At 38.2% G+C, this 19109-nt stretch overlaps 1 protein-coding gene across 16 annotated transcripts in view; it reads left to right on the plus strand.

Annotated features, from left to right (window-relative positions):
- Positions 1-19109, plus strand: part of nrxn1a (neurexin 1a) — a 95646-nt gene that overhangs the window by 32621 nt on the left and 43916 nt on the right. For 12 of the 16 annotated variants that reach the window (XM_055043174.1, XM_055043176.1, XM_055043183.1 and 9 more), the window contains 6 exons: positions 9078-9379; positions 11565-11588; positions 13365-13526; positions 16488-16559; positions 16841-17065; positions 18457-18604. In XM_055043174.1, the coding sequence (XP_054899149.1) occupies positions 9078-9379; positions 11565-11588; positions 13365-13526; positions 16488-16559; positions 16841-17065; positions 18457-18604 (933 nt within the window). The remainder of the gene's footprint in view (positions 1-9077; positions 9380-11564; positions 11589-13364; positions 13527-16487; positions 16560-16840; positions 17066-18456; positions 18605-19109) is intronic. The other 4 variants (XM_055043182.1, XM_055043185.1, XM_055043186.1 and 1 more) reach the window with 1 other exon arrangement.

Raw genomic sequence — 19109 nt, forward strand, 5'->3', positions numbered from 1 at the left:
GAGTTTCAGTATTTTTTCCTTATGTGTATATCTCCATGGATTTGTCCTTGTTGCTATACAAACGACCTCCGCTAATGTAAATTTTTCACATTGTGCATGCTTTGCCATCCCTCTGTGATCCTGGCTGTGCGTTTGCGACATGATACCGCTGCGCTTATTGCTGTGTGCGTTTGTCTAAAAAGGAATGAAACTGACTCTGATCTTATCCAGCTTAAGACAAATACGCTGTTCCGCCTGAAGACATTGTCATGGAAACAAACCGGTTTCCCTGGGTACCAGAGAGAAGGCCAAATCCAAACTCTGCAGATGGAGGCAGAAGGGAAGGAGAGATATGGGCAAAAGACACACAAAAAGAAAAGATTTAGCACAGTGGCAGGAGGCGCTTTTCTCATCAATTCACCTAAAATTTCCTAAACGAAAATCAGAGGTATTTCAAGGACTCTTAAATGTGATGAAAACGCATTTAGAACATGTAAATCTCCTGTTATGCAAAAGGTTTTTGTTGTCATCATTGTTAGTTTAATGTATTTAAAACAGTGCAGCATAAAGTATAGAAATGAGCACAGTGCAACACCTGGCAGTTCATTATTAATGCCACGTATTCACGCTCTGCAAACCAGTAATATTGTTGACCGATTAAATGAACCCTTGATGATCAAGAGATTTGATGTGGGAAAGAAAGGATAGAGAAAAGATTTGTTTATTGCATCTGGGATCAATTGAACTATGAAACACGTTTTTCTTATATTGCGTAGCTTTTTTTCCCTGAGTTTCACCTATTTGCTTTTATTGGTTGACACAGAGTTGACGACCTCAGCTGCCCAAGAATACTTGACAGCCCTTCTACAAACACTTATAATCTGTTTTAATCGTTCAAACACCAAATATACCTTCCTGTGCATTAATGAGCACATTAGAAACCACCTTACCACAGAAACTAATGTCTACTGTCTTTCTCATCTCTGCTCTTGGCATAGAGAGTCAAGTACCATCAGTATTTTAGCTTCCCAATCTGCATTTTCTTTTGAATATTTTAGACATACTCTCAGTGGCTTTTCTACAAATGATTCATATTTAGTTTGCTCAGAAAAGTCCACAAATAGCTCCGACATAAAAACTGAGCTGTATGGACTGAATATTGTAATATAATTGATACTTACCATTAGAAATATGCTGATAGAGTTAGCAGTTTTGAATCCAACAAAAAATGAAGGACTAACATTTATGCTTTAAGTAATTTTCACTCAGTAAAAACTTTCACACTGAAGAGTTGCATAGTCAGCACTTCCTTGCTGTGTTGATGTATTTGCTGACTGGAAACGGCGATACTTTTGATTTCGAAACCAGTCATTCATTGGTAAAGGCTGGTCAGGCAGAAAAAAATTGGTCTGCCTGATGTTTTCTCTCTATTCCCAATTGGCTTCCTTATTTCTGCTTTCTGCTTTTAATAAATTAATTGGTTTAAAATGGCAGCATATTGGAGTTTGGAGGACTGTGATTATCTCATTCTAAAAAGACAAAAACTAAAATCACACAATCTATGGTGTAAAATAACAAGAGTAAAGTAAAATATAAGTAAAGCTAAAAAGAATCTATTAAAACTGGAAAAAAGATCATTAAAGGTTAATAAATATCTTAAATCCAGAAGACTTACCAGTATACAAATTTGAAATACTGTTCCAGATTATTTGGATCGATTTCCATTTCTTTTTCCCAGAGACTGTTTTGCATAAAATAGACAAATGTACTTTTGAATCCAACAGAAATTGAAGAAATTAAAAAATGAATCCAATTGACAAATCAAAACTCTGATACTCTGTCCTGTATCAGAGTTTTTCTTTAACCTAAAATGTTCTCGCTGTTCAAATAGTTTTGATGCACTTAGAGAACAGAAAATCTGGTCAAGGTAAAAATGATTTCTATTATTTCTAATCATATCAATTCTTTTACACGGATTTGTTATCCCTCATCTTACTTTCTGCAACCTGTGTGGCTTCTCAAACTAACGTCTTTATTTTAACAACAAAAAAAGGAGAAAAAGAGATCCCGTATTTGAGACAGCCGATCTGTCACTGCGTCCTGACAGTAATATCCTCCTCTACAGTATTGCTCCCCTGGCTGTGATGTGATAACCCAATCGGTTTCTAAGCCAGACGTGGTATATCACAGAGCAGAGATGGAAACAGCAGTCGTTTAGTGAGCTCGCCTTTTACTGACTGAATTTTCATATGTGAAGGCACTACTATCGGAACGTTATATACACTGAAATACATTTACATACATTTCCAACTCTAGACATCTACATCTATACACTGCATATGAGTTTTTAGTTAATCCACCTGTCGGTTATTAAAAAGGAATGCCTTCATGCAGGGTGTTTGCAATATAAATATGTGTGTGTGTGTGTGTGTGTGTGTGTGTGTGTGTGTGTGTGTGTGTGTGTGTGTGTGTGTGTGTGTGTGTGTGTGTGTGTGTGTGTGTGTGTGTGTGTGTGTGTGTGCAGTGTCTGAGTGGAGCTGATAGCAGAACTGCATGGTGGGCTAAAAACGAGGTGCAGGGGAATTGCAGTGTGCTATCTCCAGAATGACAGGGCTGCCATGATTGAGGCTTGCAACACCAGGATTTAGATACACCAGCATTTTTCTCTGTTTCATTCTCTCCGGCCGGCCGGCCCAGCCCCTCGATCTGCCACTCCCATACCTCGAGCCGTCTTGCTATCCCTCCATTTCTCCCATCTCAATGAGTGCCTCAATTCCCCATTTCTCCTTTCAAATCCCCCCTGTGCATTTCTCTCTTTTCTCTCCCCTGCTTTTTTCCACCCTGCTCCCTCTATCAGGTGCTGTATAATGAAGGCTCCCCTGATGTGCTCCCAGCCTCCATCCGCCATTTTGATTCAGTACAGCTGTCCATGATAATGTACTGTTCACTCAATCACTCTTTCTTTCTCTTCTCCTCCTTCACCATCTCTCTTTCTCTGAAAGACACATGAACACTCTTGTATTTTTTTTTTTTTTTTTGCTGGAGCCCCCTGTAACACAGGGTTGCTATGGAGAAACCAAATTACTCTGCGAAACATTGAGGAGGAGACCCATGAAATGAGACAAAGCCGTAAATGACGCACACGCACACCATATGTGCACCAGCGTACAGGAAAACCCGTGTGATGTGTGTTTGATTGTTTGAGGGGAGGTACAGTTGCAGCTGGTCCCTCGGAGCAGTAGAGATCCGATCAGCTTTTCCATTTCTCCCCGCCTCCCCACAGATTGCCTTATTCATAAGAGCAGTAGCTTTCAAGGTCTAACGCCAATCATCTTTAAATTTCTGCTTATTCCTGCTCCTCCTCTAGCCTTGATTGTTCAGATCTTACTTCTTTTGAACACTATTCACGTATATTTTCAGATGCATTTCTTAGATTCACATTTTTTTCCCTTCTCCCTTATTTCATCTTCGCCTCTTATAGTTTATAACTGCAAGGTCATTAGATCTATTCTTCAATTAGAGTTTTATTCTGTTCAGCCTTCCTGTTATCTGCTGAAAGTCGCACTCTTTTTTGCGCAGGTCGTTGTCGGTACAGTTTTCTTTCACATAGATTTCTACATTGGCTTCTTCTGACTTAATTTGAAAAAGCACATATATTAACCTTGTCTTTTTCCTTTAGTAACAACATCACATATACCAAAGAATATTGAAAATAGTAAAATGTTTTGGTATTTTGGATACGTTAGTCCTAGATTTTAATTTCTAATGACAGAAGTTTTAGGTTATTCAGTCAGGGCACTTTTCTGCAGCATCCACCTCCTTCATGCTTAGCTGAGTGGCAAAACATTTAAGGTGGCAACTATTGTTAACAGTCGGATAAGGGGTAATTAAATATTTACAACTGTTAGACTCAAAAGGAATTCTTGTGACCGACAAAAAGGTTATTCTGAATACAAAATTACACTACAGCAGAGACAAAAGTTGCCTGTATGTGAGTAAATATCTGGAGGGCAGAAATGCACATTGAAAAGCAAAATATGTAAAGTTAGATTACCTCTTGTGTAGGTTTTAACTGCAAAATGTGAAAGATAGCTGTTGTACAGTACAAGAACATTATTTAAGTTCTGTAGGACCAAAATGTTGGTCAATAAGAGGCACATAGGACGCAAAAATCAAGAAGTTTAACCCTCCAGACTGAACACATCTGTGACAACCCAGCCAAAATTGATGTACTGTAATTCCACCACACTTTGCGCTATTGTAAAAATTTCTTAAAGGGGAGATATTGCGCTTTCCAGCCAATATCGGGGTCATCATGGTAATTTCACCCCCACCACAGCAGGAAGTGAAATTAATCTGAGGGAAACTCTTAATAGACGGTACATTGCAAAAATAACTTGCTAGATATTGAAATTTCCAATTGTTATGGATAAATAGGAAAATATATTTTCTCACAGAACATTTAAAGAACTGTGTACATTTAAAATAAGCAGAAATATTAAGGTGGTGATTTGAAACTTGGGTCTAAAATAAAAACTGAAACCAGAGTCCAAAAATCAGAGACAAGGAACCAAAATCTAACACATGAAAAAATAATAAAGAGCACGTTAAATCCAAATCAAAAACAAGAACCAGCAGAGACAGACTCACCCAAAGAGGGATCTTTACTGAGGAGAGGTGATCAGTGAAACATTACACAGGTGGAGACTAATCAACCAGAGTGAGAGCAGCTGATTGAGAAAAGCAGATAGCAGAGTCAGAGGGAACGTCATGAAATAAGTGGCTGAGCAGAAACGATCAGTCATGAAACAGAACACAATCAGCCATTAGATTAGAGTGACCAAAGAGACAAAGAAACTATAAAGCAGGAGAGAAAGACAACAGGAAGTAAAGAAGAGGCAGAACAGGAAGGACATGATCTGAAAACAGCTGAAGTTGTTGCTAATCTCTGATTTCTTGGCATCACAAAGTTGTTCTGAGTTTTTTTTTTAAATTCAAACCAAACAAATCATTTAGCCTTTCTTTTATTCTTTTTCTCCTTTTGTAGCATAGATTCAAATTTTTTGAACATAATTTTTAAAGATTTTCACTAAATCTAAACCAAAAATCATACTAGAAACCAATTTATTTATCTGTTTGTATGGCTATTTTATAACAGCTAAAGCAAAATAATGTTTGACATTTTTGAAAAGAGAAATTGGCTGTTTTTTTCACTTCATCTTTAAAATCAACCAGCTAAGGCTTTTGCAGACAGGAATCCAGTTTGACGGTTGGACTCTGTCTGTTCTGTTGTTTGTTCAACTGAATCTAATCAGACTGTGTTGTTGAGATTGTTTCCAAGATGCAAAGGCAGACGAATAAAGGCCAGACAGACCTCAGACCACTTTAACCACAATTAAATTCAACAAAAATTTATAGCTCCTGGTAGTACTTGCAACAAGCACACAGTGCCTGGAACAAATATTTATACCTCTTTAACATTTTCATATTTGGTCCCACTGAAGACGAATGCTAAAGGACAGTTTAGGATCCGTGAGAAAGATTAAAGTAGTCATTGCAATATTTACAAATATTCTCACATAGCAAGATTTTCCAATAACACATAGCCCTAATATTCTCTGATCTAAATAATTTTTCTTGTGAGACAGGTTATATTTAAGTGATATATTTGTTGGCCAGATAGTATTGAAGCCTGAGTATTAGTGATATTAAACCAAAAATGGTTTAGTTTCACCATTTTCCAGACTTACTAGATGTTTCATCTATCAGACTTCAGCCGTAGTCTCAAGTCTTATTCAGACATATGATTCATTGAACTTTGGGGGACAAAGTAAAAAATATATATATACTTTTGCAGATTACTACATTTTGGAAATTGTGTTTTCTCTTCTCCTTAGTTTATTATTAATTTCAGGTAATTGTTGAGCGTCTCTGTGTCAGGGCCACTGTACTCCTCCATCCTTCGACTCCCTGGCGTTGATCGACAGTGCTTTCCACAGGACGAAGTGTGACATGTGGTGTGTATGTCAGTGTCTGCTTCAGTGTTTACTCTGAGCTAATACTGACTCACTCCATTAATCTGAGCTACAACAGATCCACTCCAACCTGCCCACTTGAGGGAGATGAAAGGGAGGGGGCTGTTTCAGACGCACGCTCAACACATGGTTTCCGTCGCGTTCGCGTAACCCCACGTATGCCTTTCCCTTCTGATTTGCACGCGTGATGTAACAGAGCGAGTGTTCGCGGGCCGGGATGTCCAAATCGATGCGGAGATACTTTATGTTCTCCTGTCTGTTTTAATGACGTCTCTGTAAATTAACAACAGAATAGCGGAGCAGCATTCTGAAACCTAATGGCACCTCTGTAAATTACCGCTGAATACTGTTGGACGCCTGCGTGTGTTCTCATTGTAAACACACCGCCATCCCCTTTTCCCTCCTTTCTTTGTTGGCACCTCATCTACATTTGTCTGAGGTTGTGTGTTTGTGTGATTGTGTTAACACTGTTGCTTGCTGTTTCAGTCTGAGTGTGTTTTTTGCGTGTGCCCCTCTCTCTCTCCTTCCCCCTCGCTCTTTCAGTAAAGACTAGCCCGAGGCCCTGAGTTGGTAATAGCTTTTCTGACAACTATACACCAATATTTACAGAGAGCAGCACCCACCCACACCCACACATATTTAATGCACATATAAAATAATATGTAGTTTCCCGTGCACACTTTCACATGCCTAAATGCAGAGCTGCACACAGTGTTTTCTTTCTGCAGGCGCACACACACAGTCTTAATTAACATGCTGGGAGGGAAGGAGTCACACACCAGAGGAACTCTCACACATGCTGGCAAACGACGTGTTGTTTCTCACTCGTATATTGGCATTCACACTCTGGGTTGTTGTTTTTTTCATGCAGCAGGACCACAGAAAGACAATTTGCCACAATTTGGCCTTTGAATTGTGATATATTCTCACTTTTTCCTCTTCATTATTCTCTTTGCGTTACTTTCACTCAAGTGCGGCCAATTCCATTCTAGCGCTCTTCTCTCTTCCTCTCGCCGCCTTAATAACCTATTACACTTCAGACTATTCATTATGTGGCAATCCTTTCTACCCCTGGACTCTTTGGCGGTTCCCTCACCAAGTGCCTGTCTTGCTGCGGCTTCACCTGGTCTGCGTTAAACTCCTCCTCTCTTGTCCTAGTTATGGCGAACTACAATATTTATGTTGATGTGATTGATGTGTGAGTAGGTGTAAGAGTAGATAGGTAAATGTGAGCTTAAGTATGATAGATTGTGAAACCTTGGTTCAGTGTCCTTGGAGGTCACAGAGAGTGTTCAAGGTAAGTTTCCATTGGCTGAATGCCTGGTTCTCTGAATTTCACCGCAGCTTGCAAAATGATTCATACTCCTTAAACTTTTTTCACACTGCGTCATGTTTGAACCAAAATTTTCGGTCTACATTGTTGTGATTTTATGCGACAGACTAACACAAAGGAGGGGATAGAAAATGATACGTGAGTGTAAAAATGTTGCATAAATGAACTCTAAAAAGTAGAGAACGTATGTTTGAATTAATACGGTAAAATCAGCTCAAATAAGCACAATTAGGAATTAAAATTTTAGCTCCATCCACCTTCTCATTAACTTCAACCATCACTGTGTTTTATTTTAGCAAAGATGTATCCTGGGTTCTTTGCATATTCTGGGTTTGTACTAGTGCTTAAAATCCTTGAACAAGCTTGAATTTCAATTAGGCATTTTCAAGGTTTAGAAAGTGCTTGATATTCAAACTGTAACAGTTTTGTAATTAAGTGCAATCTATTGTTTGATTAAATCCTAAATTTGGAAAACATTACTAACAAATGAAACCAGATAAAGAAACAAACACATTTTTTTTCTCACTGACAAAACTTTTCTTGTTTTAGGTCGGTTAAAATTACCAACGTTAATCCAATTGCTAAATGCCAGAAAGCTCAGCAAAAACATTTTCTAGAGATTTTTTCTGTAACTTTCTTTGGATATTGTTTTTAAACATTAAATTTAAACCTTAACTTTATTTATTTAGACTGTTTTGATGTAAAGAATATTCATTACAATAAATTTCTCAAAGACTTCTTGATCTGTATATTGAAATACATTACATGTTAAACAACGGAACTGAAATTGAACAATTTTTTGTTAAATTTCTGACCTGAGGATCTTTTTTCACTAATTTGAAGTTATTTGGTTGTGTTGGATTTTAGTTAGTAGTACCACACCTTTCAGATCTTTATTTGGAAGAAAAATGGACAACCATGTTTCATTTCCTCTTTACTTAACAGTCATGCACTGCCTTGTGTTGGTACCACATAAAATCGAAGCAGAATGCACCACAATTTGGGTTGTGTGACGAAATGTGAAAAAGTTCAAGAGCTATGCATACATTTTCAAGGGACCATAATTGGCTTTTGCTGCCATAAAGCTTGCAGGCTGCTCTTCTCCATTTCCATCGGCAGTTTTTCCCAACCTTATCAAATTCCTCCAGACCTCGACTGCTGCCGCACAAAGTTACACCAAAAAAATTGTGTCTTTTTCCAAACGTCGAGAAATGAGCCATGTTGTCAAACAAGACCACATCACTTTCGACTGCCAGCACAGCTGTTCTCTCAAAAGAGAGCGTGGCAGGTTTCATAACGAGTTTGGAACGCTCTACTCTCACGACTGTCTCTCTCATATCCACACTGTTTAATCTCTAACCCACATGACTGATCAAAGCTTGTTTACCCACCACTCCATGGTGCGATTAGAGGTACTGAAGGAAGTGTTTCTTCCAACTGCTGGCATCAGTGAGGCTTTGCTTGACAATAACAACATTTTCAGCATCTTAAGGAATATGTTTTGTACTGAGCATTGGAATCAAATTTAACCAGCCAGCTGAGATTTGTTTTACTCGACTGGCTCTGATGAACACCCACCGTTTTCTTTCCCTTAGCGGTTTATGAAGAGCAGTGTGGGAAGAGGCATTATAGCTGAGATAATGTGCTAATCATTAGAATAATGTTCAACAACCCTGTAACATTTACAAACGTATTTGTTCTTTTTTCCTCCCGCTTGCCTCTCTTTATAGCTCGTGAGGATTTTGTTGCCACCTTTAAGGGCTCTGAGTACTTCTGCTACGACTTGTCGCCCAACCCCATCCAGTCCAGCAGTGACGAAATCACGCTGTCCTTCAAGACGCTGCAGCGCAACGGCCTGATGCTGCACACGGGCAAGTCAGCCGACTACGTGAACCTGGCACTAAAGAATGGTGCCGTGTCCCTTGTCATTAATCTCGGCTCTGGGGCCTTCGAAGCCCTGGTGGAGCCCGTCAACGGCAAGTTCAACGACAACTCCTGGCACGACGTGAAAGTCACCCGCAACCTGAGACAGGTAACCAGACTACAACAGGTAGAGAGAGGAGTGAGCGGCATAGGGGAAAGGAGAAGCAATGATAAAGAATTACACTAACAGAGGGACAAAAAAAAGTCAAGAAGTACATCAGAATATAGAACTGGCATTTTATTGGTTAAATACTGCACATAAATCTATAGGGCTGTAATAAATTATTATATGTTAATTATTCCCTATAATATTTTTTATTGAAGTGATTCCATGGAATCATAACTATAAAATGTTTACTAGGTAACAACTTCACAATTAACTGAGAATTTCTTCTTTAAATCTTCATTTAAGCTTGATTTCTCTCCAGAATAGATGGTCTTGTGAATAATACTACTTGGCACTATGGTAATTGTGGGTCATATTTATTGATATAAATGTTGTTTTGACTTTTTTATCTCAGAAATATGTCTTTTTTGTCAACTATTTTCCCACCTGAAACAACAGAAATATGGAGCATTTAGAAAACACAGGACCATATTTTTTAGTGTCTCGTATAAAATTAAATTCACACGACAAGCAAAAATGTTTCATAGCTGAACACTGTTTTATGAAGATTTTTTTTCCCCTACATTTTCTGTTACTTACCCTGACTAGAAATGTTTCACTAATCCTGTTCTCAGTATGTGTTTCACGCAGGAAGATAATTAAAGGTGCGCCACCTCCTACCCTAATTTTCATGAACTAATCACCTGCTTCTGTGTTAATAAAAACCCAGTGGAAATGTAATAACGCTTTAAAGATTCATAAAACACTGTTGGCATAAATGACGTTTATGATTTATTTTAGACTGGAGGAGTTTTTGTCTTATTAGCTTATTAGCTGTTAGTGTTAGCATCTGGGAGAAACTAATCTAGAATTTAATTAAATAAATCTAAGATAATTTTCTGCTAACTCTCAGACTCTCTTTAAAATAGATAGTTTCTGACTCCATGGAGATTTGATCAAATTTGATAGGAAAATTAGAAAATAGTCATTTTAACTCTGCTATTATGTCAGCTCATCAGGCTGTTCAGCAATCACTTACAGTTGTCTCCAACTCTGTAGATAATTTATTAGACAACATTTTGGTGGTAGATGGAAACAACATGAAAGAACATTGCCACTGGCTAGTTGCTACCAGCTAAAGTTAGAGTCTATTTTATTTTATTAACTAATAATAAACACATAAATATATTTTTCCCAAAATATTACTGAAGTTTCACCTGGTTTTGCTCTCATAACCCTAACATTGTGCAACATCATGAGTTGTGTGCGTTATTACACCCCTACAAATTAATAAGCTACAGTTTTAAATGATCAGAATGTATCTTAAACTGAGATAATTGAATAAATTACACATTTTTAGAAAAACCTCACGATTAGGTTTTTCTTTTTAAAAGGCCTTTTTATGTCAGAATAAAGCATGAAAATGTCACCTCAGGCAATTCAAAATTGGTTTAAACCATGGCTAACCATTTTCTGAAACCAAAGCTCTATCCTCCCAAAATTCAAAATGAAAATACTGATAAAAAAATAAATAAAATCCTGAATGTATTTTTTGGTATTTAAGCGATGTATCACAGATTGAACTGACAAATGTGTTTAGTTTTAGGCAGCTTCTATGTGTGTTTGACTTTGGTGAACCGCATAGCCTTCTGCAGATAAAGGGCAGACTGTAGTCCGCAGGAAGAAAATAACCAATGTAGAAGCTGCCGTCAGCGCACTGTTGTTCAGCTGCAGCGATGCTGTGGTAGTAAGAAAACACCTGAGGTTTCGGTCTTAGTTTACAGTGGGTTAACCACCAGGCCAGCTCTGCTTTCAGCTCTAGGTGAGTGCTTTCCAAGTCGATTGTGTGCTTGTGAGCGAGTGTGTAAATGAACAAATAAAGCGAGAGAGTGAACTAGAAAAACATTGAGGATCCACCGGCACTCAGGTGCTTCCTATGCCCTGCCTCGACCGTTTGCCTGTCTGTACTACTAACTTGACTACTAACTGAACTAACCTGCTAGTGAAACTAACCACCATCCATGGAATGATTCATTCTACTAACCTAACCTGTGCCCTTCTCCTAGCAAAACCACTCCAACCAACCTACCAATCTCACCAGAGGCCTTCTAGCTTTTTCCTTTTTTTTGTTCCCGGAGTTGTTCTGTTCACAGTTTTTTGCCTTCCTTTCTCCCCCTCTCCTACAAAGCACTCAGGCATTGGACACGCTATGGTAAACAAACTCCATTGTTCGGTAGATATCATTCTAATTGTTTCTTAGTTTGGGTTTTCCCCGTGTCTATTTCCTTTTGAATCATAGACATCAAAACTAAACCAATAAAAGGATAAATGCGGTTGGTAATCTCTTACGCTTAAATAGCCCCTCTTCCCTTCTCCTTGCCAACCACGTTTTTATAACAAAATCCCTTTCCTCCCCTATTTCTATGATTTTTTTCTTCACTCCATCACTTTGTGACTGACTTGTAGGCGTGCACAGATTGGCTCATCTCTCACATGCACGCAAATGTCGAGCCCCACCTTCCCTGCATGTCCTGATCAAGAAACCCTTCTCTGATTATTCCACAAATTGATTGAGAGGTTCCCCCTTCCCTCCTTTCTTTTATCCTTCTTTTGAATTTTTCGTCCTACGATCTGTCATGCATGTTCCTCATGGTGCCTTGGAGTCATGCAGTTCTTTGTTTTTTTTATCTGCTGTGTCCTCTTTGCCAGTGGTTGCATGCAGAGAGAGGAGCAGGCTGCATGTCGTTTTGCTATTTATATATATATATATTTGTGTGTGTGCGTGTGTGTGTGTGCGGAATGAGGCTTCGCCCTGCTAACACCTGTATGTACATCAATACGTGTGTTCTCTTCTGTGTGTCATCTCATTCAGACTCGCTGATCCAACAAACCCCCCTCAGACCACAAACTAACACCATCATCACAACTCACACAGCAACATGACATCATCACACCTACTAACAGCATCAAAAATCATTAACCCTGATCTCAGTAACCCACCACAAGTAACACCACTTTGCTTGCCAGCAGTGCTGCAACTAACAACTACTAACCAGCAAATAGCACTAACACCTGCTGTGTAGCACGAAGATGCCTGTGAATACCTAACTAACAGCTGCCTGGCTGGGCAAAATTTGCCTGGCGATGCTAACACTGTATCTTAGTGGGAAAGTAATGTGCTCGCAAGCTTTATAGGCGATTTAACATGGTTAGTAATGTACTGCTGAAAATCTGAGTGATAAAAGTAATTGCAACTTGCATGTGACAGCATTAGATCTCTGTGACAGCTAAAAGCCCCTATAGAGGCCATTAGGCAGCAGAGTGAGCTAATTTAATTACAGGAGAACTAGTGTCTCTGTAGGTAAAGCATTTAGGGGAAATGTTGTTTGTCTACTAGTAAGTAAATCCTACTGCATTTTCTCTACCTAAGCTGTCCGGCAGCTTAGAAGCTAATCATAAAAAAACATTCATTAGTAAAGAAAGAAGAATATTTACTCTGGTTCTGCATAAAGCAGGATGGATTAGTTTGTTATATAATGGCAGTAATTTGCAGTTGAAGTTAATAACAAATGTCGAGAGTACAAATTCATTGTTGTGTGCGCCAAAGCTTTGAGTTTAAGCAAGTCCAAGTCAATCACACACAGAGTCACCATGCTGAATAATTGACTGACTGATATCTCCAGTCTGAAGATGCCAGACCACATGGAGTAATATGGCACAAACATAATGTAGTTCCAGCATCACCACAATCAGATCTGCTCAGTTAAACGTCACAGTCAGCACTGATCCAAATACATTAACTCAAATCCCACCAGAAGCACAACCATCCCTCCTCCAAAACCAATCCGGGCTTTTCCAAACAGAAGGCACATACATTTGGTTACTACAGTAACGGGGGCTAATTTGGCTGGTCAGCGCCGAGCTAGCGCTTAGCGCTGCCTTTGGTGTGAGTATATAGCGTGTCCTTTCCCTGTGCTTTGTTGTGTAGGTGACGATCTCTGTGGACGGGATCCTGACCACGACGGGATACACGCAGGAGGATTACACCATGCTGGGCTCCGATGACTTCTTCTACGTGGGAGGAAGTCCCAGCACAGCGGACCTTCCTGGTTCTCCTGTCAGCAACAACTTCATGGGTTGCCTCAAAGAGGTGCGATGCAAGCTTAATGGTGCAAATACACACTCAAATTGTGATTGACAACTGTGATAGTGGTGAAAAGATGTAGCTCAAAACAATTCACATCTCTGGCAGATTTTAATTTACTGAATTAATTAGAAACTGAACATTTTATTATTATTATTATTATTTCTCTCATGTTTTCTGTAAAAATGCAAAATGCTAAAAAAAACTGTCTTTACAGTTTACAAAAGAATAAATGGAAATTCATGAATCTGCAAAAATTGAAACCCTAGGGCACCAATGAACTAAATATAAAAACAACCATATAGAACCAGAGAAAACTAGATCAATGCATAATAACCTGTTGGAATGGCCCAGTCAAAGTTCAGATCTAAATCTACATGAGAACCTTTGGTAGAATGATAAATTTAAGTTCACTTTTGCTCCCAATCCAATTTGACAGTGATGGAAAGACAGATGGATTGCAAAAATGAACGAAAAGGAACATTTTCTCCCAATATTAGTGCAAATATTCCCATTACTAAATTAACATTTAATTAATTCCCCTTTCTCTTTACAGTTATTCGCCATTTTGTATTAGTCTATCATAAAACACCATTAAAATGCAGTACAGTTTGTGGTCGTAACAAGACAATATGTGAGAAAGTTCTAAAATATGAATAGTTTTATTCTCATTTATTCACTGTTTTCCTTATTCATTCCCTTCATTAAAAGTCGGTAAACTATAACTTTTGAGCATAGCCTGTCTTACTTTATGCTTTCATCCTGCACAAATTTAAGTTTTCATAAAGTAGACTTTTTTCTTATGCTTTGTTTCCTTCTAGTGCTCCCCCCTTTCTCTCTCTCTGTCACGCAAGACAAACATTTCACACACATTATCTTCTAATACGCACACACCGAAATTCTTCCATTTGGCAGACTCACACAAACAGTCCCAGACACACACAACCCATCCAGCATCAGACAGAATCAGTGATGAGTGTCGTTGAGGGAGAAGATACAGCACTAAGCTCTAACATGCTAATTAGCTACGCCACAGAGACGCTCCATCTATCCGCTCTGCTTGAAATGGGACACAACGCCGCAGCACCAAAGACTAGCATGACATACCGACAAGAACACACAAACGCACACATTATGCCAATAAATGTAGTGTTTTGCACAAATTTGCCCAAAAATGCAGAGAAAATTAAAACGATCAAACCAAAATGAGTGCACCTTTGAATGCAAACCACTTTTCTCATACATCGTCTTGCTTATGTAATACACAACCTGACTGAGTTTCCTTTTCGCTCACAGGATTCACACAGAGGCATAAACAAACAACCCAACAAGCCGATAGATGATGTGCCAAACAGAGAGCTGTCTGTATCGGTGCTGAATGCTCTCTGTGTTGCTTCATTAAGACTGATGGTGTTTAAACAAGACCGCCACAGTCAAAGTGAACTCTCCACTGCCAAATTTGCATATTTAATACAATGATATGATAATCCATGTGAGCAAATTAGGATGTATGCAGCAAATCACACGCGTGAACAATCGCGGCTATAACAATTTTTAGCATTCGATGCGCCGCAGGCTCATTCTTCCACACAAACACACTCCCACATGCTAACACCACTTTGCAGAAGTTATTATTTTCAAGAGTCACCTTAGTATCACTGCAAACACACCCAAATGCCCCTGACGAACAGTAAATGAGAAAACAGCGGTGGAAAGTCCGTGTTGTTGCTCAAAGGTCATATGAGAAGATCTGGTTTATTAAAGAGGAGCTTGTGTGAGCTTGTCCCTGTCAGCATCAGAATGCTCAGCACAGGCACACTCTTTACACTCATGCGGCTCAGCGATAATGCAGACTGTGTCGTAGAAGGGGGAACGAGAGAAAAGCAAAAGCAAAGAGGATAAAATTGAAAAACCTCTTATGAAAGTGGCAGGGTCAGGATGTTTCAGAGGATTCATCTGAAAGAAGCTCAGCCTGCTCTTAAGGTTGCTGATTTGAATGAAAATGCTAAAAACATTTGAACTGGAAAGAAATGTGGCGATAGCGAAGGAATGCAGCGAAGCCTTGAAGTTTTTCACATTTTCTTGTTTCAAAATTACATATATTCTATGTACTGCATTTAAATGAGTTTTTATGCAATAGCACAACAAACGAAGTAGATAATTGTGTGGTAAAAAGAAAATGATACATGGTTTTCAAATATTTTCACCCCTTTCTACTCTGATACTGTGAAATAAAATCCATGTGACTTCAAAACTCAGAATAAGTTCCTCAGAGGAGCATCATGAAACTCAAGGAAGACAGAGTTGATTTAGATCTAAACATATCCATCTATTAAAGTGGCCTAGTCAAAGTCCAAGACTAAAACCTAATAGGAATTTATAGGATGTCTTGAAAATTTATGTTAACAGGTACCTTTTCTCCAATCTGACTGAACTTGAGTCATTTTATAGAGCAGAATCAACACAAAAGTCAGTTTCTATGTGTATGAAGCTGGGAGAGGCTGAAGAAACGTCTCACTTTTCACAAATACACTGAACCCCATTGAAAACCTCACGGTTATTCCACCAAATAATGATTTCTGAGTTAAATGTTAGTATTGTTGTTTCTAAATTAATAGAATTAATTTTCTTTGCATTGCATGAGGTCTGAAAGCACTGCATCTTTTTTGTTATTTTGACCATTTTCTGAACAGAAATACAAAATTTTTACTTGGATTTTCAGAGCCATATTGTCAGAACAATGTTCATTTCACTGAAACATATAAATAAACATTTTAAGTGGTCTCTTAATTTTTCATTTCAGATTTATGCTCAGTTGTGTGTTGGGTTATCATAAAATATTATACATTCATGTGCATTTTTATGTTTTTTGTATGAGTTATGTCTTCAGGTTTTTCTCACTTCATTCACTACTGAGATACAAATGAGACCATTAAAAGCTTGTTTTTTCATTTTCTCTCTGTGAAGGTGGTATACAAGAACAACGATGTGCGGTTGGAGCTTTCAAGACTGGCCAAACAGGGCGACCCAAAGATGAAGGTATTCACTTTTAACTGTATAAAACAATGCATTATCCTCTTACACACTGAACATGTGCACTTTTTTGTATCATAACCCCCAGCTATGTCCCATGAGTCTTTAACTGTAAGGAATTCAACTAAATGGGATTACATTTGTTAAAGGCACTCAACCTCTTTGGTCTTTTACTCTGCTCACAGCTGGGAAGCTGGCTTCATTTCAGCCTCAGACTACAAAGGAGCCGTTTTTGGCCTTGATTTTTAGTACTAAATGTCTCAAACCTTTTTGTGTAACCTTCACAGGTCAGTGGTGTTGTGTCCTTTAAATGCGAGAGCGTGGCAACGCTGGATCCAGTGACGTTTGACACCCCAGAGTCATTCGTGGCTTTGAGCAAGTGGATGGCGAAGAAGGCAGGATCCATTTCGTTTGACTTCAGGACCACAGAGCCGAACGGGCTGATGCTTTTCAGCCATGGCAAACCCAGACAACAGCAGCGCAAAGACCCCCGCACTCCTCCTACCATCAAGGTGAAGCTAACAAAGCACCACCAACAACTTCAAGCTAAAACAGATCAAAACCATGAATAGCTCATCAAAAGACGATACATTAATTGAATTGCTCACCAATCAAAGTGAAAAATTTTGTGCTTTATGTTGAACATCTGTTATTTTTTTCCATCCAATTAAAAATTTGAGATTGAGCCCTCAAAAATATTCCTTTAATCATCATTTGTATGTGAACTGAGTTCTGGTTTTTCAAAGACATCAATATTTAGGTTTTAAAATTACAACTTCTAGAAAACCGTGAACCCTCATTCATGTTTTTTAAGTCATGTTCATGACTTAAAAATATCATTTTTAAACACAATTGCAAGCAAAGATACAGTTTCCTCCACATTAGTAAAGATGCAAAAAGAAAACTTAAAATAGATTAACCTTTTTCTAAAGCATCCACCTTGGAAAATGTAAAATAAATCTATGTTAGGGTGTCACACTTCTGCAATTCCTCCAAATATAACTGAATGATAGTATTGCAGTTATTATTACAGTGTAACACCGGCCTTGTTTCATAATTTTCTCTATGTTTGTAGAGGATGTGTCCACTGGGAAACTGTTCCCTCAGCTATTTTCTCCATGACTGTTTAGATTAAAACATGGCCATATTCCAACGTTTCTGCGTCAAAAATGATCCTTTTCCCATCTTTTCATAAGCTTTTAAACTGCTAATTATCACAATCAGATGTGTTAGATATTGTGAATGTCATTTATAAATATTTAATTTTCAAAAGGTAGTGTGTGTGAGAGATGATTGGGCTACAGAAAACATTTTTTTGAAAGTCTGTGTGTTTTCAACTGAATTAGGATTTTTTTCAATCCATTTTTCTCAACCAGGTCAGGTTTTTATTCTAATTTGACTCGGAGAAATCGGGTCTTCTGACAAAATTGATGACATTTCTGTGACAGCATCAATTAATTTCCATTAATATTTCTCATTAAAAAAAGATTTTAGGACAAAAACATTGTTTTCTAACAGAGTGTATTAGTTGAATGTTATAAACTTTGATTTATCAGTGTTTATTGAATAATAAACACTGATAAGGGTAAGTACATGTAAATTGAGCATTACGTCTTCATCTCTCCCGTTGTTCATCACTCATTGATCCCTGATCTCAGGAAACCAACCGTTTGTGAGAACAAGTCATGCATTGTGATGCTCATGTTGCACCCATAGTTCCTAATGTTGACCTGGTTGAGTAAAACCAATGTGAGTTTTGGATTCAGCACATCAAAATGACCATAAAACAGTTAAAAAAAAAAAAAAACATTTCTTGGCTGTTGACCAGTGTTATTGGATTAAACGTTTTCATTATTTCTGCCATTTTCCCAGCATGTTGACAATTTTTATGCTGATTGTACAGGTGGATTTTTTTGCCATTGAAATGCTGGATGGTCACCTGTACCTGCTGCTGGACATGGGATCTGGGACCACAAAGACCAAGGCCATCGACAGAAAGGTCAACGACGGGGAATGGTATCACGTCGACTTCCAGAGAGATGGACGCTCAGGTAAACTTTCTCTGAAATGTGATGTAAGCATTAAAACGATTCCCATGTTTTAATGACTCAGAGCTTCTAAATGCACCTCAAGCTTTTGCAGGCATTTTATTCAAGATAGTGACTGCATTTCACTTCAAAGAGCATTTTATTTTTTTTGAAAAAGAACAGCTAAATAGTTTTCTGTGTGTCTTGGTCAATAACTTCACAACAGGGTCAAGACGTGATCAGCTTAGATATGTAAACATAATGTCAGAAAAACAACTTTTAGCACATTTTGACCCAAAGTCTGATGCATTTGAGCTTCATTGCATTTCACAAATGGTTTTTAGGAGAAATTTGGTAAAAAAAACAAATTTAATAAACTAAAATATATACATGGGTGAACTCAAAAGAGCTCAGATCAACAGCTTTATGCCTTTTGTAATGTCACCATAATGACTTTTTAACATTTCTCCACTAAATTGTAAAATAAATTAATACAAGTTGTCCATGGTAACTTTCTATAGATAAAACA

The sequence above is a fragment of the Poeciliopsis prolifica genome, unplaced genomic scaffold, assembly GCF_027474105.1.
Source record: "Poeciliopsis prolifica strain line A6 unplaced genomic scaffold, Auburn_PproV2 SCAFFOLD018, whole genome shotgun sequence".
Lineage (NCBI taxonomy): Eukaryota > Metazoa > Chordata > Actinopteri > Cyprinodontiformes > Poeciliidae > Poeciliopsis > Poeciliopsis prolifica.